This window comes from Cydia splendana, chromosome 6, assembly GCF_910591565.1.
Source record: "Cydia splendana chromosome 6, ilCydSple1.2, whole genome shotgun sequence".
Lineage (NCBI taxonomy): Eukaryota > Metazoa > Arthropoda > Insecta > Lepidoptera > Tortricidae > Cydia > Cydia splendana.
The window spans coordinates 17,676,089-17,700,953 of record NC_085965.1 but is presented as its reverse complement, the minus strand read 5'-3'; the positions used below and the strand labels follow the sequence as shown (position 1 = coordinate 17,700,953).

At 35.8% G+C, this 24,865-nt stretch overlaps 1 protein-coding gene and 1 long non-coding RNA gene across 2 annotated transcripts in view; one reads left to right on the top strand and one right to left on the bottom strand.

Annotated features, from left to right (window-relative positions):
• LOC134791805 (uncharacterized) overlaps positions 1-24,457 on the bottom strand; it is a 470,284-nt gene extending 445,827 nt beyond the window's left edge. The window contains exon 1 of the long non-coding RNA XR_010144330.1: positions 24,447-24,457. This is a non-coding gene — a long non-coding RNA (uncharacterized LOC134791805). The remainder of the gene's footprint in view (positions 1-24,446) is intronic.
• Positions 1-24,865, top strand: part of LOC134791745 (uncharacterized) — a 131,782-nt gene that overhangs the window by 8,527 nt on the left and 98,390 nt on the right. The window contains exon 3 of the mRNA XM_063762887.1: positions 181-242. Within this exon, the coding sequence (XP_063618957.1) occupies positions 181-242 (62 nt within the window). The remainder of the gene's footprint in view (positions 1-180; positions 243-24,865) is intronic.

Genomic DNA, 24,865 nt, shown 5'->3' with positions numbered 1-24,865 from the left:
CTTAAGATCTTTAAGCGTAATAATTCGTCATTGTATTAGATCTGTGAATTTAACAGAATTTAACGGGACATTCACTATGCGGACAGTGTAGCTAAGGGTGCATCTAATTCGGCCCCTAAATGTGTATTTCAAATGTTCACCTTGTCACATGACTGAAATAAATGAATTTATCTGTTTCAGGAGTGCGAGTGCGGCGTGCAACCATCCGTCTTCTACTTGCTCGCTACGCTGCTACTCACGAGGTACGTTACGTTCATTACTCTTAACTTTAGGTTAATATTCAATTTTGAGAAAAAGCCAGCAGTTACAAAAAAATGTTTATAGACAGGGGATATGAGGCCATTATTTGTCTACTGCGTAATAATAATTAGGGTTTGCTCCCGGGAAATACCGGAACCGAAAGTACCGGGAATTCCCGGGATTTAGAGCCAACAAAGAACCGGGATTGCAAAATTAAAATCCCGGTACTTTCGGGATTTTCGGGACTAAAATTTCCGGTACAATATTTGACTGCTTTCTGTTACTTAGCATGAAATATCATGTTTTATAAAGAAAATAAATACATTTTATCAATCTAAGGCTGATGGTAATACTTTTACGGCTGACCACTACATTAAAATAAAATAAAAAAAATAGTCAATGGGTTTGACAATGCCGACAATATAAAATTGCGTAATTTGATACTTTAAGGGCATAAATGTTTTCACGATAAATAATTTTATACGAACAATTAGTTATTTCATATTTGTGTACTACACAGAAGCAAAAATAGAGAGAATTTTGTAATTAATGAAATAATACTTTTAATTCAAATTCAAACTCGGTATAAGAAACTCACATATGATAATGATATTTTAAATGAATTAATATATTACAGTGACATGCCCGGGGTCCTTGGTAAATTCATAATTCTGACTGAATAATTTCTTGATTTGTCGTATTGATAGTTCTGTTATTATATGTTATTGTCAAAATGGGTCCCATTTTGAACGCATGCGAAAATTATTAAATTTATTATCCTTTTTCACGAAACGTCTTACATATTCAAAATAAATGATGATATTACTGAGCCACAATTCAGTTTTTGCCGATCAACAAAGATTATAAAAATATCACATGTAGTTTAGGAAAAAAAAAACAAATTATATTAATGATTGTGTGGTTTAAAGACACATTTATGGTACAAAAGAAGTGTGTACCTTCACTATGCTACTAATTTATTGTTTTAAGAAAGATTCATGGTCGTTTTACGCTTTTTTTTACTGAAAATTGATGTAAAAACTGATTTTTGAAGGCAGTCCCGAAAGTACCGAAAATACCGTAAAGTTGGATCTATATCCCCACGCAAGCCTATCAAAGGACCGGGTTTTATAGGCCCGTGAAATCCAAAATGACTAAGGTTTACTCGGGTAATTCCGAATGTCGAAAACTGTCGGAGAATTCCAATAAGAGACTTTTATTATGATGGAATTAAGGGTGATTTTCATCTGAATTTCGGAATTATCCGACATTCGGTAATACCCGAATACACCTTACGTAATAATAATACAACTCATGAGCCATCCTAGATGTCGCTTTTTGTGGGGGCCCATCTTGTGAGGGCGAGTCACCGTCTGCCGGAAATAAAATTGCATACCGTTTTATTAGGCAGGCGTCCGGTTTTTTACCCCATAGCTCAGTTCTTAGTCCATCGCTTTCACCCAATAACCTAGTTCATTTTAGATTCCATCAACTCTCAATAGTCCTTACACCCTAGCGGGTGCTGCCTCTGCGTGCGTCCCATGACACGGGCAAGGGCAGCCTCCGCTCGGTGTACCCCTTACATTTCATTAAAGTGTCAAAAGGGCCTCTACGTGTTGGCTTCGGCTCCGCGCACGCCTCCCAAAGGTCCGGAACACCATTGTTCCGTGATGGGAAAGACATACAACTCATAACATAAAACAAAGTCCCCGGCCGCGTATGTTCGCGGTAAACTCAAAAACTATTGAACGGATGCTCATGCGGTTTTCACCTATCAATATAGAATATAGAATGATTCTTGAGGAAGGTTTAGGTGCGATTAACCCGTGCGAAGCCGGGGCGGGTCGCCAGCAACATTAATAACAGTGTCCGTCTTTCAATAGCGTGGTGTTATATTGTAATCGATTCGCATTCTTGAAATGTCTCGATAACTTACAGCAATTATAAGTTACATCTTTTAATTATCAATCTACTTATGACTGACTTATCGATGCTTCATTTTCTCAAACTCTCGTTTTTGCCACAAAAACTTCTGACTGTTTATAATGTTTATATCCAATTAATTGTGTCCACAATTGTACTTGTATAAGTTAAGTCTTAACTTGTACAAGTGTCCAAGCAATGCTTCACTGGGCGCTCCGCAAACTTTTGTTTAGTTGTTACTGTTGCTAGTTAAATTGAAGAAGTTTCCTGCTATTTCTGGTTCACGAGTTAGTTTTAAAATTTACTTGTTTGGTAACTGTACGGTTACCATCAGTTTGTCACTGACATAAACGCCGTCGAGAACGTAATTTACTTTCTATACATCTCGGTTGCACTCGCATATTAGTGCAAACGGGATGTATAGAAAGTAAATTACGTTCTCGACGGCGTTTATGTCAGTGACAAACTGATGGTAACCGTACTGTTCAGAACATTTATTACTAGACACGTCTAGAGACCTACTTAGCAAATTAGGTACCGTCGCGTAGGGAATTTTTGAACCATGGGATTTGTAATTTTGTATCATAGTTAAGTAGATAAGAAGGTGTATTCCCATCTTATTAATTACTTGTTTGTAATTGTTTGTATTTTCGGACCGATACAACCCAACCTTCGAGATAAGCATCCCCCCACCATAAATGCCGGCAACGCACTTACAACACTTCTGGTGTTATGGGGATCCACGGGCGACGATAATCGCTTATCATCAGGTGATTCGTCTGCTAGTTTGCCTCCTATATTATAGGTATTAAAAAATAATGTATTTTTAAAAATATGTTGATTAAGTAGGTAGGTAATAGACTTACATCGGTTGATTTGTGTAACACATATTTTTGCTAAATAACTATGTGGCTTCAAAGGTAGACGCGCGATATGTTTTTTTTTAAAGTATAAGTATAAGTATACCTATTTTCAGTTTAATACTAACTTTAAATAAATCCCTGAATACAGGCGGCTTAGCACGGTCGCGTTTTTATCCCTTGTCACCATGCCTGTCACGTTCTAACAAGTACGTAAGTGCGAAAGGGACGCGCATAGTGATAGACGATAAAAATGGAATCGTGCTGCGCCCACAGGTCGCAAATCAGCAAATTATATGACATCACAGGAAATAAAAAAACCACAACGCCGTACATTTTTTTATCAAATAGTACGCAGGATAATAGTCAAAATATTATTATCATTAAAGATAAGCATTATTTACTTTCAAGAAATATCAATATACCTACTCATTAAATAATGAGTAATAATGACTATAATGAGTCGCTTTGTTTACCTGCCGCCCTAACGATTCACATCAAATATACTGTACCTGCAGAAGGTTCATAATCCCGTAACTTTTGTACAGGCATCCCACCGCGTGATCTCAAAAGTGCTCGGTCGTGGTCCCCACCCGGCTCGAGCGCAGCGCGTTCATTTCGTTTCGTTCGTCAGTTGCAAATCAGATGCAGCACAGTCACCACGACTACGACGACAAGAACTTCAAGTAATCAATCTACTTAAGTGTTATTGAGCCACATTAAATTTTCTACGTTCTTGTAAAAAAGGAATGGGGCGTCTGAATGGACGGAAGGCATTCGGTCTACTGTTACGAACCACGATCCCATGGACCCATCTAAGAAGCTCATCGCTGTATGGAGAAGGAAGAGGGATACTCAGTGCAATAACTTTACCAAGAAGAACTTAAGTTACTTGGAAACCGCTGATTTTATGATCGCTCGCTGGACTTCCCCGAACGGGGTTCCATCCGGCGGGCTCGATCTGTACGGCGTCGAAGAAGAGAAAATTTCTTGAAGACCGAGTGGAAACAGTGAAATATTCTTCTGAAATCTGTGGCCGCAATGCTGATTACTGGCATAAATTAGATAAACGTAAAAAGGTACATTGAAGAAACAGCAGTAGGTACCTCTATCAAAAAGGCCGTTGCAATTTAAAAAATGTTTATCTTTACCGTTACAATTCATTTGGATGTATATTTCCGCAGCGCAGGCTTTTTCAGATAAATTGTTTTTTTATGTCGTAATTGTTTGGGACCACCGTTCTTTGAATTTTAAGTGGTTTTATATAATTTGCATTTCCTTTGTGATGTCCTACCACAACACAAATACTTTGAAATTGCCTCTGATTACCGATTATATAAAAATTATAAAAATACATTAAATTTGTGGGTGGGTGGGTAACTTAATTTCATAAATAAATGTAAAAAAATTGGTTGTCATTGTCCAGTCGTTGTTTTATAGGTTGTCATTGTTGTCAATAAATCTTGTTGTTCGGATGGTTGTAGATTCTCTAGAAAAATAATAATATCTCCATCATCGTTATTTTTGGTGTCGACTAGGTTGCATAGGTGTCGTTAGAAAAATGAAAAATAAAATAAAATGTTTTACTATAATGTATGTACGTAAATGGTTGCTATTACCGTTCTTTTTCTTTAAAATAAAAATCAAGAATTTACCTAATATTGGGTGGCTGACTAATAAAATACAATTTTGTAAATTGGTTGTCATCGTTGTTTTAGGTTGTTACTTATGTAATCAATGCTTGATGTTCTAATATTTCTAAATTCTGGTATTTTTTGGTGTCGACTAGGTTCGTAGGTTCTAATTGTGTTGGTAGAAAAGTGAAAAAAAAAATGTTTTACTATTAATATGCACGTAAATGGTTGCTTTTGTCGTGTCTTTTTCTTCAAGATGCTTTCATGCTAATTTTTTTAACTGTTGCTGGAAACAAAACTTATATCTTGGTCTTCTTTTCGTATGTGTGAAAGTAACACTATTCACATATACAAGTCGCTTGATTCATATACACGTAGAGTAGGCAACTAAATAAATAACTTTGTATTGTGTAATGGTATTTATCATTAAAAAGAAAATAATAATTTACAATAACCTTTTAAGCATGTATATTAAAGGGTTGGCCTACCTTAGGAGGACTAATTACATATAATCAGTTCACACGAACGCCATACGTATCCTGAAATCATATTTTGTAAAAATCAATACAAAAGTTCTAAAAATAGCTGAAGGAACACATTGTGAGACGCATTCAGCCACTTACAAAAGATCGGGGAAAAAAAGGGTTAGCAGTTACTCATTTAAGTGTGTGTGACGACGCTTCCTTATGGTGTTAGTGTAAATAAAGTTTTTAAACGAGTAAAATAATATGGTGTAAACCAATGAGTTGAATTTACCAGTCATACTCGTATATATACGTTATGAGTAAATAAAATGGCATTAGAATAATATAACAGATTAAATATTAAGTATAAATTAGCACTACGTAATACATACTATATACTGAAAGAACTGACCGTGTTCTACCAAGTTGACATTCCTAGAAAAACATTGTTGTTTAGATTAAAACAAAAATGTATGATAGTAGAAGGAACAGAGTATTACTTACATAAAAAGTAGAATCAAATAGGATTATCCATGTCGTCTAGTAATCCGGAATCGTTTATAAGGTCCAGAATTTTTTTTTTATAAACTGTTAATAAACTTGTTTCTATGTTTCTATAAAACAACGTACGTTGAAGTCCAGAGGAGGTTCCTCGTTTTCAAGCGCTTGCTCCGGGATATCAAATAGTATATTTTGTAAACTTGGTGAAGGCTGTGAAATAAATAAACATAATTAAATGAGTGATCTATACAACAATAACAATATTAAAAATAGGTTAATCATACTTCAACGGCAATAACGGCGTGTTGTGGAGACTCCGAAGTTGGTTGAATTATTCGAATTACGTATCTGAAACGTTGTCCGTTTGCGACTTGTTTCCTCTGAGTGATCTATACAACAATAACAATATTAAAAATATATTAATCATACTTCAACGGCAATAACGGCGTGTTGTGGAGACCCCGGATTTAATTCAATTAAAGCAACGTACAGTGAAGTCAAGGGGAGGTTCAACATTTTCTTCCACTTTCGCCGGTATGTCAAAAATTAAGTTTCGCTAAATCCATTGGAGATGAGGTACTTAGATGGAATCTACAAATAAATGTATGACGTACATAACAAAAAAATATTGCTTTACGCTTTAAACATATTAATTATACTAACTGGATCAGAGGGAGTTGTGTTCAATGACAATGTTGGTAATGGGTGCAGAAACCGGTAATTGTCGGCTTATATTTAATGGTAAATTGAGGTGACCTTTGTCTGACAGTTTGTTTTTCCGGTAACATTGTTTTTTGAGAATTTAAAACATTTTTGAAATAACATTTTGTGGGATAACAGTGACGACAAAATGTTTGTTTGTGATAGAGTTTTTTCAAAGATATAATTGATGGGTGAATATTCGCTTTTGCAATAAGAATACTTGTTAGGCAATCATTAATTTCGTTTTCGAGATTTATTACGGATTCTAGAATTTGAAGTGAATTAGTTGACACATCTTGGCTAGCTTTGAGACTAAAAATCAATGATTGGGTAGAGTTCAAATATTTATTTAGGCGTTCAATATTTACATTAATAATAAATTCGTCATAGGTGATTTGGTTTTTTGATCTAGTTTCATTAAAGGTTTTAACTGTAGATGAAATAATTTGAGTTTGTTCAAGCATAAGCGAAGAAAGATCGGAATCTTGTTTTTAAAGTTGATCTATACAATCGTCATAACGCTTGGTGTCTCTGGCATCAGGTGTGCCGATGAGCCATTTGAGAATTGAACTAAGAGCATCTAATAATTCGCGTTTTTGTCTTGCGTTTTTACCTAAATACAAATTTAATTCAGGAAGACGGTTTTCAATTTTATCTAAGTTCATTTTTAAGAATGATTTGGTTGATTCTACGTGGGTGAAATTGTTGTATTGAGTTGAGATGATGTGGAATTTATTTGCTAGTCTTGTAAGTGAGTCTCTTGCAATAAAGAGGGGCCTAAGGTCTCTATAGAGAACAAGTTTCCAAGATTCATCGCTTAGGAAGATTGTTCCTTCTTTCTTAAAGAAAAGTCCAGAATAGGAAGGGAGTGGGTCGGTTAGTTGTTGTCTTGTGTCTCCATTCGCCGAGGCGAAGGCCCTGAAAGAGACATATTGGTATCATTAAAATTGGAACGCGTTATGATTATTTTCTTGATTTTCTTATATAATTTATAAAATCCTACCAACTGCGCCATTGCGCGAATTGTTATGTGGCGTAGAGTATTTGTGACGTTCCATGAAAAAAGGTACCTTATGGCGGCAGGCGCTTACGTCGCATAGCGCCGCAATAATATTGGAGCGGCGTTAATAATAGCGTAAGCGCCAACTGCCATAAGGTACCTTTACCCGTGGGACGTCACATTTAAAACACAGTTTGTCGTTTCAAACTAGACTAATTTAATTTGGGATGTAGTACTACTTATAAGGGAGACAAATCTAATTAGGATATTAGGATAAACATGAGAATAATAAACACATTATGGTCTCAGGACCATAGGATAAGTTAACACTAATGACAAATAACACATTAAGACATGAGGATGTTTACAGTTATTGATGGGAAGTGTAAATAAGTAATTACTAATTATGATTTTAAAGTACAAAGCTATTGGGAAAGTTACATAAACATGTGAGTAACAACTTAATAACTAAAACTAGGTATATGTATCATATTAATAATAATAATAATAACTCCACGGCCGACTTCGGCCACGGCGACTGCTGTCAACTCCGTTGCTGTCGCTGGTGTGCTCGCAAGTGGCTGATGTAGCCGATCTTGTTAGTAAAAGTTCGCGAACATTGCAGGCATGTGAGCACACCGTTTACATAGTTATAGGGTATTGCCGCAGGTGGTCTGGCTTTTATTCTATCACGCTTGGCATCAAGCTCTAAGCGCCGCTGAGATTCAAAATCGGTTATCTTGGCATTTATTGCAGCCCGCCATTCCGTACGCATGGCTGCCTGCTGCTCCCATCGCGAGGGCTCTACGCCACACTTTTTCATGTGACGCTTAAGCACTTATAATATGTATCATATTATATAACACGCGTACCCACACGTCACGTAGGCACGCGGATAATCGTATATGCTTTAGTTTTTGTGTGTCTGGTGTGCAACCACACTGACGCCCGTTGCATGAGCGGACCGTCATTTTTCTGTTTTATTGTTTGCACTTGCACATTGTGCTTTAACGCAGTTAAACCAACTTAATACGCCAGATACGGGTCGCAGCGGGGTGCCGTCTGGCGCCGGTATTATGGTGTCGCTGGTGTAGGTCGAGCGCCGTTTCTTAACTCCTCCTCTCTCAGAAGAGGGCTTAGGGTGTAACGTATTAGACCCGGACTCTCATTGTTGCGCTGACGATAAATTGAGCAGCCGCACAGACATAATATATGATGATGAGGAAGAGGATCACTGTCCAAACGCTGGGAATCCATATATGGTAGTTAGGTCCCATTCTAAGGGTTGCAGTTGGATCTTCTTGTTCTGTCAGCTGTTCCACGTTGAAGTAAATTTTGAGGTGCATCTGTATCTGTTGGATCTCGTTACGGAATAGCTGATTAGCTTGGCTGATTATGCGGGTGATGTAGCCTCTGAGTATTATCTCGCAGCCTGCGTCCAATTAGTTTTTATAGGGTCCCTCGATGTTCTCATAATGTGATCCTTGCATATTATTTTCGCTTGCTGGATATCCCTCGAGTAGATTAGAAATATTCCTTCTCTGATGGCTTCGATGACTTCCTCGTCGTTGACGTTGGTTGCTGTGTTGACGTTGGGTGTAGTTATTATTGAGGTGAAGCGCTCGAAGCGACAAGTTTACAATTTTTTGGATGAATTATTGCGTTAAGCTTTAAAATCAAGTCCCATCCTATCATTCCCGCATATTTGGGGTCAAAGTCATAGATCAAAAATTTATGTTCCATGTCTTCGCCTAATGGGTATAATTATGAATTATTAGCTCCGCGATTTTTTTTTTATTATTTGAGCGGTCGTAATTGTAAACTCTTTGTCAATAACTTCATTATTACAATTCCTATTAGACTTGAATATTGATGATGCAATAAGGCACTAGACTCTATTGAGATTTTTCCTCCCCATTCATCTATAGTGATATATGGGAGATGATCTTTATATAAATAATTTAATTTTACGGCAATTCGTATTGTGGTCCCGTCTCTTGAAAAAAATCATCGCCATCATACGTATCTGGGCCATAATTATGTTCGTAATTATTCATCTTATTTTCATTAATATTTATTTCTGTATTAAAAACTTCTACCGGTCGCGGTCTTCTTGGCGGTCGATTTACAGGTCGCCTGCTAGTCACGGTTCTCATTGAAATATCTAAATGGTCAAATAATCTTTGAGGTTGGGGTTTTGGCGGGTTCATTTGCCGCCATTGCAATTGTTCCGAAGTTGTTCGCGGTTGGTTGATCCAATGCATTTGGTCGTTGTTATTAGTATTTAACTGCGGATTAGGATAAGATATTTGTGCGAATTGGTTAGGTTGGTGTTGATTTACGCGATTTTGATTGAAATTGGATTTTATTGTAGAATGCTGTGATGATAGTTTTTATTATTACTTATAGTTGAATTTTAGATTAGATTCAAAGGATTTTTCTTGTTTTATCTGGAAGTACTCGGGATGAACTTCTAACTCGTGTTTTAATTGATTATACGCGATATCGAAAGGGTTGTATTGCGCGGAACGGTTAGTATGCCATTTTCCGTAGCCACCGAAAGGACTACTAACACTGGCCAAAAGGTTACCCACTCGGTTTTATATCCAAAATACTGACCGTTCTTTTTCCCAATCCACAATTAAACACCCAACTTATCTGGTTTTGTTCGAAAATGACAGTTCAAAGTAAATCATCCGTAATCGATCAGTCGCGATATCTATTTGCATAGTAGGTAAGTTGGTCGATGGAAACGTTTTCCAAAATAGCTGTTGCTTGCGGTGAATCCATTTTTTTTTGCTGCGTACAGCTCTTTATTTTATCAGCAAAACTTAGAGCACTTTCATTAGGGAACCGTTTGATGCGAGTAATTTACGAAATAATTTGTTCTATTTTCTAGTAGTCCGCCGGACGGAGTTGTTGCTTATATTCATCCCGAAAGCGTAGGAATGATATGGGGATGCGTGGTCTTGAGTCACGTAGGCCACGAGAAGTTTCTGGAGTGCTATCGCTGCCATTAAGATAACGAAGGGTCGCTCCGCAGTGCATGGGAACGGAATTAGAAACCGCCATAAAATAGGTGATGAATTCCATACATCTTGCACTTGTGTCAGACGTTGAGAGTGCATATGCGTTGGTTATCCCATTAACTGCATCTGCGTTCCTCTGATCGTCGCCGAAGATAATCCTTAATGTGTTGCCATCGGTGCGTTCCTGGAGGTCGGGGGTAGGTGCGTACTTGCGTAGCGTCCCTTAACTCCTTATAAAGTTTCCACCTGGGGTCAATGACTGTTCTACAGCTTTTCTAAGTTTGGATATGTCATATGAATTACTTGGATATATCAAGGCAACGTTTTTGTCAAATCTCAATTTAATCCAGTGTCGCTGAATACAAACATAGTCACCAATTTTCTCATAAATGATTTCGTTAGATAAAATTAGTCACATAAAATGAGCATACGTAACGTTAGCATTTGAATGGGTATTTACATAAATATATTGTATCTGTCCATCCCTCTGCGAGTTAATTATACGTCCAATCTTTGTAATTTTATCTTATTATTATTACCTATTGCAATTGTATGAAGAAGCTCTCGCAGTGGAATCAATTTTATTTTGTCGTGTTATTTTTCTACTAAAGCCAGGATGAATTATAAAAAGGATACTTATTATTACCCCATCGTTTAGCATTCAAATGTAAGGCTCTTTAAGTATTAAAGCAGTGTAAACTTACCTGTTATATATTATGCTGCATGAATCCAGGTCGATATATTTTACGAGAGTCTGACTGGGGTTCAAAATTTAGTGCTTTTTCGTAGCTTATTGAGGGTCCGAGCACGTCGCGCCAACGTGGGTTCTACTTTTATAAGTTGGGTAATCCGTGTTCGCGTCAGAGTGAGATGTCGATGTCGCTCCTTTTATTATGTTGCCGTTAACATTATTGGTTGGGCTATTTACCGTTATTAATAATTGGATATTGGATAAATTTTTATAGCAATATTGAATGGCAAGTTCTGTTTCTAAACATAGCCGCCGAGACACTAAAGTAGAAGTCAATAAAGAATATTTAAATAATATTAATAATATTGTCAGATATGCTTTGATAAATAACTGCCGCATATTCAAAAAAATCCATAGTTTTCGTGCCTCTCATCGCCTTCGGGTACATTGAAAATGAATTAAAACAAATCAGTTCTTCATAGTTTTTGGTTATTTGTTATTTATATCAATTAACTTACTGTTGCGCAAAAACAGTATTGTTTGATATACAAGTTTATATTCAAATATAATTCTCATAGCACTCGCAGTGACTTCATCGGCACTCGAATTACGTTCTATATTTTTCACTTATTTAGTATTCACCACAAAGGTTTTAGGTGTCGTCGTTTTAGCACTATCGCTGAAACGTTGCAATTTATTGGGTATGTTCGCGTAACTTAAAAAGTCCAGCTCGGTATCCAGTGACATACCCGAGCGAGTTATTTTAAACCTCAGCAACTCCATGAATGTACTATCGGGTGCAGCGACGGTTGAGCATGCTACAGTTCGTTTTCAAATGCACCCCAGAAGCGGTCATTCTTCTTCTTCTTTTCGTGTCGAGGTTCCTTTTTTTATACGATGGATGCCCAGTCAGCGGTCATTTATTTACTACACCAATACCCACCAATATTTTTGATCAGTAACTCTAACTTTTTAATATAAACGTAACGTGCCTAACAATACGGTACAATTTACAACCGATAGGAAATCGAAATGAGTGGCTTTTTTATACTAAATCAGTAAACCACCAACAAACATCTGGCTAGTAACACATTCGCTTAAAATTGCTTGCATTCTAATGAAGTAATGATCTAGCAGTAACGTTGCCATTACTCTCTAAATGGTTAACCCATTTAGCGACAGTGTTCTTCTGCAAACTAAGATAACATAACAATATTGAGAACGAATATTGATTACAGCTACAAAAATGAAGCAAATGACAAAAAGGTCATTCGGCTTCAAGTAAATCAATTAAGATCATCCACGTCATCTAGCAATCCGGACTCATTGATTAGAGCGTTTAGGTCAAGAGGAGGTTCCTCGTTTTCAACCACTTGCTCCGGAATATCGAAAAGTATGTACATTTTCTAACCTCGGTGAAGGTTCAACAGCGATAATAGCGTGGTGTGGAGACCCCAAAGATGGTTGAATTATACGAATAACGTAATGAAAACGTTGTCCGTTGGCGATTTGTTTCCTCAACTTCACAACACCGGGTAAAATTCAGACAAAAGGGTATTGGAAAACAACACGTTCTAATGAATGGAACACCACCGGCCGGTATTTATTTATTACCTAAACACTAGTGTGAAAGTGAGTAAAGTGACCCAAGTGAACATGAATGATTATCAATTTTGAGATCTATCTTAATATTCTTAATGTATTTAAACTATTTAATAACATAATTGCAAAGTAACCAAGGTAGCATGGGTTTTTAAAGTAGATCCGGTTTTTGGTAGTTTTTTGCTCTATCCTTAATAGATATATGCTTACAGCTTCTGCGCCGGCCATTGTTTGTGTGATGTGGATTTTTTTAGTATGGCCATAAAATAAAGCCGCATATCGTGCGACCGTCCATTTATTGGTTTTGACAAGTGTGCGACTCCGTCGTTCTGTTTTTTGAAGTAGAATACTTTTTTAGGGGTTGCTTGCGTATTTCTTTAAAACGATTTAATTTATTAAGGTTAAAGTTTTTGCTTTGTAGCCTCCCACGCCGTAATAATTACATTTTGTGAAATGCAATAATATTATAAAGTTTATGTGACATGGGTCGTGAGAAGTAAAAAGCATTTTTAGAAAACCAATAAAATATCATTAATTAAATACAGTCAAACCTGGATAAGAGAGAGCTCAAGGGACCATGATCTATTTTTCTTATATAGAGGTTTCTCACTAACTCGAGTCTCTATAGGTATTATTTATTAAAATAATAGTTGGACATAAATGTTTACAAAAAAACTGACATCAAAATTTACTTTAAAAAATCCGTTAACTTAATTTGCGTTTCTGTTTTTACGTTTTGTGTATGTTTTTCCAATTCGTAAATTTTGTCAAAAATGCTTTGATCTACAACATTTGACACATTCTATTTCTTTGAATTTCTTTTTAAAAACAACTTATGATAACCAGAAGGCTTTCTACCAAAAGAATCAAAATATTCACCATTACCATGAATATCCAATGTATCTAGCGAATACTGTTTAGTTTAATTTTAAATTTAATGGTAAAACGATGTTTGATTTTTTAAGCTTCTTTTTAAACAATACCATTGGGTTGTGAAAAATATGTATAGATCCATTTTTTTGTTTAATAAATAAATATTTTATTCATTTCCTTAATTCTTATTGCAAGACTTACACAGAAAGGTAATTATACCAGTAAAATACAGGAGAATTAATAAACAAATTTATTACCTCTATAACTAATTACACACAAATCTTTCTTACATTAATAAAGAAATAAAGAATATTCATTCATTCATTCATTCATTAACACAAACGTTTCACATAAAAACACACATACATATTTCAATTTCAATTTATTTTCAATTTATTTATTTAATAAAGATAACAATGATCTTATTTTTGTTAGTACAAAGACGGTCGGTATAAAGACGGTCTTAATTTTAAAACATCTAGCATCTTATTGCATGTCACACCATTTTCCCCACTCCGATATCCACTCATCGTGTTGTGGCACAGGCGACTAAAATGTTGTAGCACAGGTGGCGAACGCGTCATAGCACATTGGTTCATATGCATCTTCACTGATAGATATTGCCGTGTTGTCCATTCTATGTCTTCCTCTTCATCTTCCCACGTTATCAAAAGAGAGTTTTCAGTATAACTGACGTATAAAGGCGGTGAAGCCGGAGAATATCCTTTTGAATTTTGATTTTGCATTTCAATGTCCTCACAAATTTTAGCCAAATCTTCGTCGTATAGCGAGTTTTGTAGGTCCATTTTGTGCTCGTAGTTTCACTTCCACTGGTGTTAAAAGGGATACGGTATGGTTTTCTGGACTGGACTGGATATCATTCGATACCTCTCTATTAATAGAGAGGTATGGGAGGCCGTGCCCGCCTTTCGGCTGCGACGGCTGTGGCGGGTCGCTCCCCACCGCGTGGGCCTAGCCCGGTGATACCGTTTGAGCGGGGCCGGGCATCGGGGACGCAGGGAAGGCGACCGGCAGCTTAGGCTGGCGAGTTATGGTTTTCTTTGCATTGTCTATCTATATATAGGCCCAAAAATCGTTTGTTCGTTGGTGGGGGATCTCTACGTGTGGGCGGAGTAAGGGATGATTTTATGGCTTTGCTTGGATGAAATATTTTTTGCAGTCGTTTTTAGTTGCATTATGTTTAGTAATATTGTAAACTAATTCTTGTGTGTTGGAATAATAGTCATCATTTTCAGTCTGCGTGTAGTATTTGATACTAGTATTCGCAAATTTCCAGTGCTGATCGTTTGGGACACCTCGCAATTTTTTCGTGTAATAGACATCAATTTTAATGACACGATGAGTGAGTGATGAGCCTTTGAGACATCGTCTACGCGAGAAGATATATAATTTGTTGAATATTCTGTAGCTTGTTTCTTTTTAGGCTTTTCGAAAAATACATCAATATTTTTGGTTCGTTTCTGGGTTCGGATTTTAAGTGGCTTTGAAACTTCAGTTTCATTATTACTCACATTGCCATGATAATAATTTTTGAATATGCACTCAAGAAAATTCTCGTTTGAAATCTAAAACAAAAGAAAACATTTGTGAGGGCTTGATACAAATGGAAACAGGTAGATAATATTTGTGTATAAAGTCAGATAATGTTGAGCTTACCTCCATTTTAATTCGTTGCAAGTTGTAGACCGATTTGCAAAATAAACACTAATGATGAAGAGTACTCGCATTGCGATACTTTAAACTACTTTAAGTATACTTTTAGCACTTGACACTGTTTTAAGACAAACACATTTGAAGGAATGAAGGTCCCATCGATTTGAGCTCCTCCTTTGTCTCCTTTTATAGTACAACACACACACATGCATAACATGTAAGATGAGACTGATTTGCTGCCGGCCCATAATTTAGTAGAGTTTCCATATATGCACTGTATGCATATGTATTATTAGGCGGTGATACTAGTTTTAGATTTAAATATATATCCAACTGGTCGAAAAGTGAATGTAACCAATTATTAACTAGAGCAACATGAGTTTCTGCTGATTTGATGTTAGAACCATCTTGATTCAATATATTGGCTTTGATATGCAGTAAAGTGTGAGACAGGTCAATATAGTTAGCACCTGGTACTTGAAATTCAATAGGACCATCATCACTAAGAGAAGAAATAGGTTTATAGGTATCCACTGCCCATTTTCTATACTTGTTTGCGTTGATGGGAGGGCAAACAAATCTAACTCGGACTTAGCGCATTCGCATGAATGATTATGTAAAAATGACATGGTTTAGTTAGAAAAAATATCGTTTATATATTTTTTTTCTTTGTACCTCTCTGTCGAACTGCTTTTGATGTAATGGTGCGCTCCTGTCTCTTTCGTTGTATTTTATACCCAGACCCTGACATCAAAGAATCAATTTTTTCATCAGCTTTTCTTTTTAAATGACTGCTTGCATTCTTAAAACGAGACTTTAATGATTCATCAATAGGGTGTGAATTCATCATGTCGGACAAGATGCCAATACCGGCATTTAATGCTTCTTTTCCAACCGTTCTAAAGCCGCTGGATAACAGAGGAAATACTGACCTAAACAGTTCTCCCAAAAAAAATCCTATGCCATGTCCTCGGTGAGGAACACCTTTATATACAATGCCTACTCCTGAACCAGCTTGAAGAGAATAATAATGTTCATATGGAGAGCGAATATTTTCACGGCTATGATTCATTTTATTCGTTAAAAATGTAGTTTCACGCATGAAGTTCCAAACTGGAATGGAACCTTTCCACCCGTATGCATTCTTATATCAATTTCAATTGTATCAAACTCTCTACGCATATCGGGTATGTAATGTGCAGGAGAGAAGCTATGCATTTTATATGCTCTATAAATGTATTTTTCTCAAAAATGGACGGCAAAGTCGACTTTGCCGTTTAAAAAATAGGTCGCGAAGCGCGTAGTTTATGGTCAGTCAAAAATTAAAAACATTGCAGTCTCGATTTTGGGACTGCAATGTTGCATACAAATTCCATTATTTGTCGAGTTCCAAACTTTTTAAAAGTTGAAATGGCCATATCAAATGAAGGCACAGGCCCATTAAACAGCCAAACGGATGATTAGTACCGCGACTATTTAGCTGTCTCAAATAGGTTGACGTATTTTCGGCAGAAAAATACACTATGGAACTTATATTCAACGGTAACAGGTGATTTTTCATTTTGTAATAATATGTTCTTTTTTACATACACTACGTTTTCATGTTCCTGAACGTTGTACAAGGAACACGGGTAATGAAACTCCACTAATCCAACAACCCATTCTCCTTCTAATTTTATTGTCTTTGTGAGTTTGGTGAGAAAGTTTTCTGTTGTATTTTCGGAGTAATACTGCATTGAGCTGTTGCTCAACAAAGTTAAATAAAAACAATCATCACTCATATTTCTTCTAAACTCGACGCAGATATCCAACTATTGAATTTATTTGAATAACCTTTCCACTTCACAAGCAACTCCTTTCTGTTACCAACTCGTCTTGAACGCATTATTTTATCTATTTTACATGTCATGGTGGGGTTATAAGTAACTTTTTGTATTAGCTCTTTAGAATAGAAAGTGTCTGTGATTGGTTCACCTTGTAAGTCCTTTAAGCTATAAACAAAATGAGGGGACTTTTTTATTATTGAATCGATAAGAAAGATTTCATCCCTGCAATTGGTTTCGTAACCTTTTTGAAATATGCGTTTATATTTAGTTATTCTGCAATGATCACCGACATTGAAATTACAAGTATAATTTTTTTTCTCTTGGTGTGTCGTATAAATTAGTCCATACAGTCATAATGTTGTTAAAATTGACATCTATTGGACGCATTTTAATACTAGAATGATAACTATGATTATATGAATAGAGGAGATCTTGTAATAGTAGATTGTTAACCAAGGGTTGAAAGGCACCCATTTCTGTCGAGGTAGTTTGGCGCTCGAACGCAGTGAGAGCGCCAATAGTCCGAGACGGAAATGGTGCCTTTCACCCGAGTTAAACACTCTACTTTTCATATCGAATGCGAGGAAACCAAACAAGACAAGGCAATTTCGCAAAATCAGTAATTGCAATTACTTACTTGCAATCGGAGACTTTACATGTGTGAAGATTAATAACCCCTAGCGAAAATCATTTAGATTGCAAAATTTACGAAAACACACATTTATTAACAAATTGCAGTAATTTTAAAATTATTTGTTCATTATTGTATGAAAATCAGCGGGATTGCCTCTAACTTTTTAATTTTATACTTTTTCGTTCTAAAAGCCGCAACAGACTACCGGACCGCACTGCGACCTTGGTGCGCCGCACCGCGTAATAGCATAATAAAAGTATTTTAAATATTAAATAACAATTTAATTAATAATATAAGAAATTTTTATCTTGTATTTTATTTTATTTTCATGAATATAGTCCTAAATAACTTTAAAAACGAATTTAATATCGTACAAACGTTTAACTGTGGCTGTATAAGATTCTGCCTTTGCTCATTTACGCAAGTGTAAGGTTTAAAAAAATATTTTTGGTGTATTCCTTGTGGTTCTCGCCTTATGAAATCGAGTAAATAGAATTCAACGAAAGAAATCAAGAATAATTTGTTTTTAACAATTTACTTACATCATTTTTGATAAAAAAAAGGATCAACGTGGGATTAGTAAAATTATACAATTACGAATTGTTCCAGGCGAGGAAATAAAGACACTATTTTTGCATTTTGTTTCCACTCAGTTGTTTGTGGGACGGGGACGCAGAGGAGTACACCACTTTTCTGCGCTAGAGCATAAACGTATCACTTTCTGCGCACCTTTTAGAACAACAACGACCCACTTTCAGAGCATGAGATATGAAAAATATCAACGTATTTATCAGTATTTAAAATAGCGCCACATTTTCATTTTTAATGTTCTTTGAAATCGTTCTACAATACTTGCCTTAATGTCAGGATTATTTGTCGTATAGTCGTTTATATTTTTACTCTTAAAATAGTTCCTTACTTCTTTGGAAACGAATTTAATCCCTTTATCAGATTGAATGTGACGTGGAGTTGCTCTAGCTTTGGTAAATATATCATCAAAACATTGCTTAACTGTTTCTGGATCTAGCAAAAGCATACTTACTAAAATACTGTATTTAAATCCATCACTATATTTACTATATGTACGCATATCACTTAAATCTACTTGCCAAAGTTCATTATTATTGGAAAGAATGTACATATTTGTTTCGTGTAAAACGTCTTTGAACTGGTTTATGTAACGTATATGTTTCCTGAGACCGTAACGAGTTTTTTGCCTCATCTTTGTTCATTCGACCATGCATTGCTTTAACTAATTTGTTAATACTGCTGTAGCCAGCTGGATTAGAACATCATAGTAAATCCTATTGATATCTAATAAGGGGTCCATCTCTCACAATTTATTTTCTTTTTTGATGCTTCAGGAGTTTTGTGTGAAATTGGCATAGAGGTTTCTTTTACTTGAGTCGATGTTGATCTGGTGTTTTTATATATTGGTGGATCTTGAACCTTGTTAAACTGCAGACTATTTATATAAACTGTAGCCCTAGTGAAAAAGGGTACAAGTCACGCGCAGCTCAGGTGTAAAAGGGCATGTAACACTTATGCCCTTTTACAACTACGCTGCCCGAGACTTGTACCCTTATTCACTAAGGCCACAGTATTCTAGATTAGATTGATTGCCTATGCAAGATGTGGGAACTCCAATATCATTTAAAACTGAAGCAAATTCTTTCCAGCCAGTGGGTTTTGTTTATCGTTTGAGGGGTCTCACAGTGTCACTTGTCAAATCGGTTATATTACTTTCTGGAATTACTTGATTATTCACTACGATTTCACCTCCTTCTTTCCACCAAATCTTCGATTTATTTTTTAAAATAGAATCAAGCAGGGAGTAACCTTTTTTTTGGTAACTTTTTGGAATTAAATTTATGATATGGTATGGAGTAAACTGTTCAAGGTAAGTGTGAGTTGAAGGAGTACTAGCAGCGTCATATTCGTGTGGATTTGGATTTGGTAATGTCACATTATAATCAGTTTCATCTCTTTTAACCATAGATCGATATACTTATATCAGTCTTCATTAACTTTTTTTATATCATCAACAATAATTGATAGCTTGAACGGTTTTCGATCTGTTTCTGTAAAATGCAAAAAACGTTGCAGTGCTTGAGAATATAATGCCCATTTTTGACGATCTCCCGTTTAGACGTGTGCGCCGCGCCGGCGCGCCGCCGCCGCCGGGCTTTTTTGCCACGCCGCCGCCGCCGATAAATGATCGGCGTGAAATCGGCGTGACCTTGAGTGTTGTTAATTAGCTATTCCAAGTTGGTATTTGCATTACAATATGGATATTTTGTATTATATATGTTACGGTTGTCAAATATACATCAATTATTAATTAAATGAAACAGAATAGCCTGTTGCACAAACTATTTGACACACCAGTTAAAGTAACTGAGTATCCTAAGTATTCACCGTCAAGAAAGATAAGGAAGCGATAATATGAAGTAGGGTTATTTCATGTTATTGTGAATTCACATTGCCTCACATACGAAGGCAGAATGCTTCGTCATGAAAATACTTACAGTTAACTAGACAACTAAAACACATGGCTCAAGTAGTGGAGTTCGGCATAAATTTGAGAACATTGATGTGCGAAAACTCTCGAGACCCTGACTTTCTTAAAAAAATCTTGTGCCAAAAATGTCGAAGTACAAACATTCGTGTAAAAAACTGTGCTACTATTTAGGGCTTGCATTCCGGAATTCCGGAATTTCGAAATTCCGGAATCTCGGACAAATTTTCCGATATTACAATTCCGGAATTGAGACCACTGAATATCGAAAATTCCGGAATTGGATTTAAGTACTTTTATTAGATTTTAATACGTATACTACTGAACATTTCCAAGAAAACTACACTATGCTGGTGTTATTAGCCATCACTGATAAAAGTCTGAAGTCTAGCAGCATGCATTAACATGCCCCTTTAACGTAACCATATTTTTTTTACTCTTGATACTTGCTTAAGCAAAGCCATATATTTTATTTGCCCAGAATCCTACCAACGCGAAACTTTTGATTTAAAATTTATAAACATTTGGATATTTTATTCTCAATTCAGAAAGAAGTCTCCTCGATGGAATTTTCGGATCCTGTAGAAGCTTATATTCTGAATTAGGAATTTAGGAACTAGTAAGGAAAAACGAAACTTAAAAAGCGTAATCTCAATAAGGCTTGCGTTTTTGGCACTAGTCGGCAATGCATAAAGGTAATATGTACCTACTTATAGCTGAATACCTACTTTAACGCATAGAAAACAAACTTTACTCAGAAACGAGTAATAGTCATAACACAATAAATGACCTTACCGAGATCGGAACCCCGGGACCTTCATCTTCATAAACAGGGCCACTTCCTACTAGGCTACGAAGCCGTTATATTTAGACATTATATAAAATTGGGCATGTAACCGATTTCTAGCATCCGTAGTTTCCCCAAATAAATACACCGTATCATTGAAGTGAATAAAAGTGACCATAGTAATAAGGTGCAAAGACGGCACTATACTCAATTTATTGATATTTTTCGATTAATAATAATTCAGATTAAATTCCTCTAAAACAATACTTTCTTTAATAAACGTAAAGTATCAGTAATTCATATTTTTTGTTGTTTTTGATACAAAAATAACATAAACCCTAATTCCGGAACCAGTTCCGGAATTCCGGAATTGGGACCCAATATCGAAAATCAGTTCCGGAATTGGAAACCGTCCGATATTGCAAACCCTACTACTATTGTCGCCTGCCTGACGGGAATAACAACAAGAAATACATCGAAATTGCGGCTCTTCTAAAGAAAATTGAATATGAAAGTTCTAGAGAGGTTTAAGATCAACCATTCCAAGACCAAAGTAATGGTAGTAAACAGGGCAAACATACACCCAGTTACCGACGCACTCAGCGATTATACGAAAAACGAGCTAGTTTGCTTAACTTGGGTTGATGCACTGGAGTGCCGGTGGTTGCACCGCCGAGATACGCCGCAGAGCTGGCTTGGCGAAGAGTGCTATGGCTAACCTCGACAAGATCTGGAAGAACAGAGGTATTCGGCGGGCAACTAAAGTACGCTTGGTACGAGCTCTCCTCTTTTCAATATTCCGGTATGGTGCCGAAACGTCGAACCTCAAAAAGGGTGAAGTGGCAAAGGTTGGCGCTTTTGAGATGTGGTGTTAACGACGACTGCTGCTTATACCTTGGATAGGTAGAAGAATAAACCCATCCATTCTCAGAGAGCTCAATATCGCCACAGCTCATCACAACATTCCATGGGTGAACCCATAGATTCTTCGGACATATTATCCAACGCATGATGTGGAGAAACACATGAATTTAGGCCGAATTAATGTTTGCTAGTGCTCGAGTTGGAGCATGTGGGCTTGCGGCAGTCTGCACTGTGCAGTCCACACGGCTTAGGAGTGACCGCACGAAATGAAGACAAATTACATGTGGTCGCAGTCCTCAGCAATGAGAAAACGAAAAAGAAGATACGTCTTAATAAGCCTGGCGCTTGTACGACTAGAAAACCCTTAGAAGAAAGCCATAGCAGTCCACTATGTCTAGCAAATTTCAAGGATATTTGGATTTTTATTTTGTTAAAGTACGTAATTTTTAATAGGATAAGCCATGGAAATCGTCAGAAAATTGAGAGTTACCGATCGGATCCAGTTACTACGGAAATCAAGCTATTTTACCTGTCCTATATTCATTTACAAACCCCTTTTTTACTCACAGCCTATTCAAAACTATACGTAGTTCACTGACCAGCAACCTAGATTGATCAAATTTTCAAGAAAAAGCACAAATTAATGATTTTTCTTAAGAAACCCGAAAGTCAAGGTCACGCCGATTTCACGCCGAAAACACGCCGCCGCCGCCGATCATTTTTTAATCGGCGCACACGTCTACTCCCGTTTTACTTTTCAATATTTTTTGCATGTCTGCGTCTAAACGTAATAAGGAATTCAAACGTGCATTGTCATCATGTTTAAGCTTCTCGATGAATTCTGGTTCTACTAGAATCATTTTCTTCGTGTTCTCCATTTTAATGAGCTCAATAAACTACTTAAAACAGCACCTAGTATAATTGTTAAAAACGCACCACCCTTTCTTAATTTTTGTTTACCTTTGGAAACTAATTTCCGTAATATAATTTTATGCTTATGTAACTTGGTCTTTTTTTACTGTCTAATGGAATTTTCCCCTTAAAACGTTGTAAATGCACCCACATATAATATTTATTTCATCTTCATCACATGCTTTAAGTAAAGTTTTACGATATTTTGGTTTTAACTTATGTAAAGCTTTAAGTAAATGTTGATGTGTGGTTACTCTATCAGGCATCATTTAGAACTGACGAGAACAGAATGATTACTGACATATTTAAACCCTTTTTTTGGAATATATACTGTACAACATTTGTCAAATGGAAATAACTTAGTTTTAAATCGACTTATATCATCAGTGCTTTGTTTCATATCAATCATCAGGTATCCATGTGCTGGCGTAGTTCCATCTTTGTAGGCTTCTTCGACAAATTTTGTATTTTCACGATAAACTTGTCGTGACAAATACCGTATTTGAGTTTTGTCTCTAGGGTTTTTAAAATAAACAATGTATGTTGTGTTCAAAGATATGTCACGTTGTCGTGTCCCTTGATGAAATAGATTTTGAGTTATTTAGAAAACGCTTAAATTTCTATGGTGGCTGCCTTTAGTAAAAATATCAACAATGCGTCCATCTGATTCTCTCATTAAATCATCGATTATAAGTAGTTTAGGTTGCTTCCCATCAAACATACTTAAATCGGGAATGCCTTGAATATAATCGACACCATTTAAATTATACAGTGGCTGCATTTCATCATAGCACCACGGCATTTGACTGAATTCCGTATTACACATTTTTCAACATTTTTCAGAAAGTTAGTGACAAAGTTTGATTCCCCACAACCGCTTGGACCAGCAGTAATAGCTGTAAAAGGATGGATAAAATGATACATTATAGAAAACGGCCCTTTAAACACTGTCAAGAAAATAAAATCTAATTATGTATAAGATTATGTGTATATATGCACGCCTTCTTATACCTTATACACAAAAAATGCATACAAGTAAATCAAAAACATTTAGCTCGTTAACATATTTATTTATAATTAAACAATTGTTGAAAAATACTTATTCACAAAAAATATATATAATTTCCATCATACTAAACTACATCTTTAATATTACATCTACATCTTATTGTTTTAGACACACCTTATGAACGATAAATGATTACTGAGAATTACACATACATTTATTACAAATCTTATATTATAAAAAAAGCTTATAAATTAAAACAATACACTTAAAATAAAAATACATTATCATCCCCAACTAACGAACAAGAGCGGATTTAAAAATTACTTTTACAATTAAATGACCAATGCACAATCGATCCAACAACTTTATCGATCGTTCGGCTTACTTATATATTTATTTCACTACTTTAACTTATAGTGACCCCAAGTTAAGGTGTCAAATGATTCTTGACAAAGATATCTTTTCGTGTCAGAATAAGATAACGAAATTTTATTGATTTTCTGTGTAAAAATTACATGTTTTATAGATCTGTACATTTCTGTTAATAAATTTTTCTTTTCATCGAGACAATTTTTGTAGTCTTGCAACTGAAATTTCATAGTGACACATTTATTCACACCTTTAGCCTTGGCCACTATTTTTCCTCGATATTTAATTCATACATTTTAGATATTAAAACTACAAATTCTTTTAAAATATTTACCTTTATTTTCGTCTTTGAAATATCCTATTTTTTATTTATTTATACATGAAAAACCGTAAATATTATTGGGAGCATAGTCAGATGTATCGAATTGTTTTTTTATATCAGAGTAGAAATCTTATGTAAAAATTTAAATAAAACTGTCAGTATCTGTACATAACAATTTAACATTATTCCTGAATTTTTATTGCATATATCCATAATGGAAGTCATACATTAGGGGTCATTCATTAATTACATCACACGTTTAGGGGGAGGGAGGGGGTCAAGAAAATGTGACATGTTGTGACAAGGGGGAGGGGGAGTCACAAACTTGTGACGTCACTTTAACTTCATCAGAAACCGAAAATTTATTAAAATTATTATATCAGCTGTACAGTTAAATAACAAGTTTTTGGAACGATCATCGTTTTTATTAG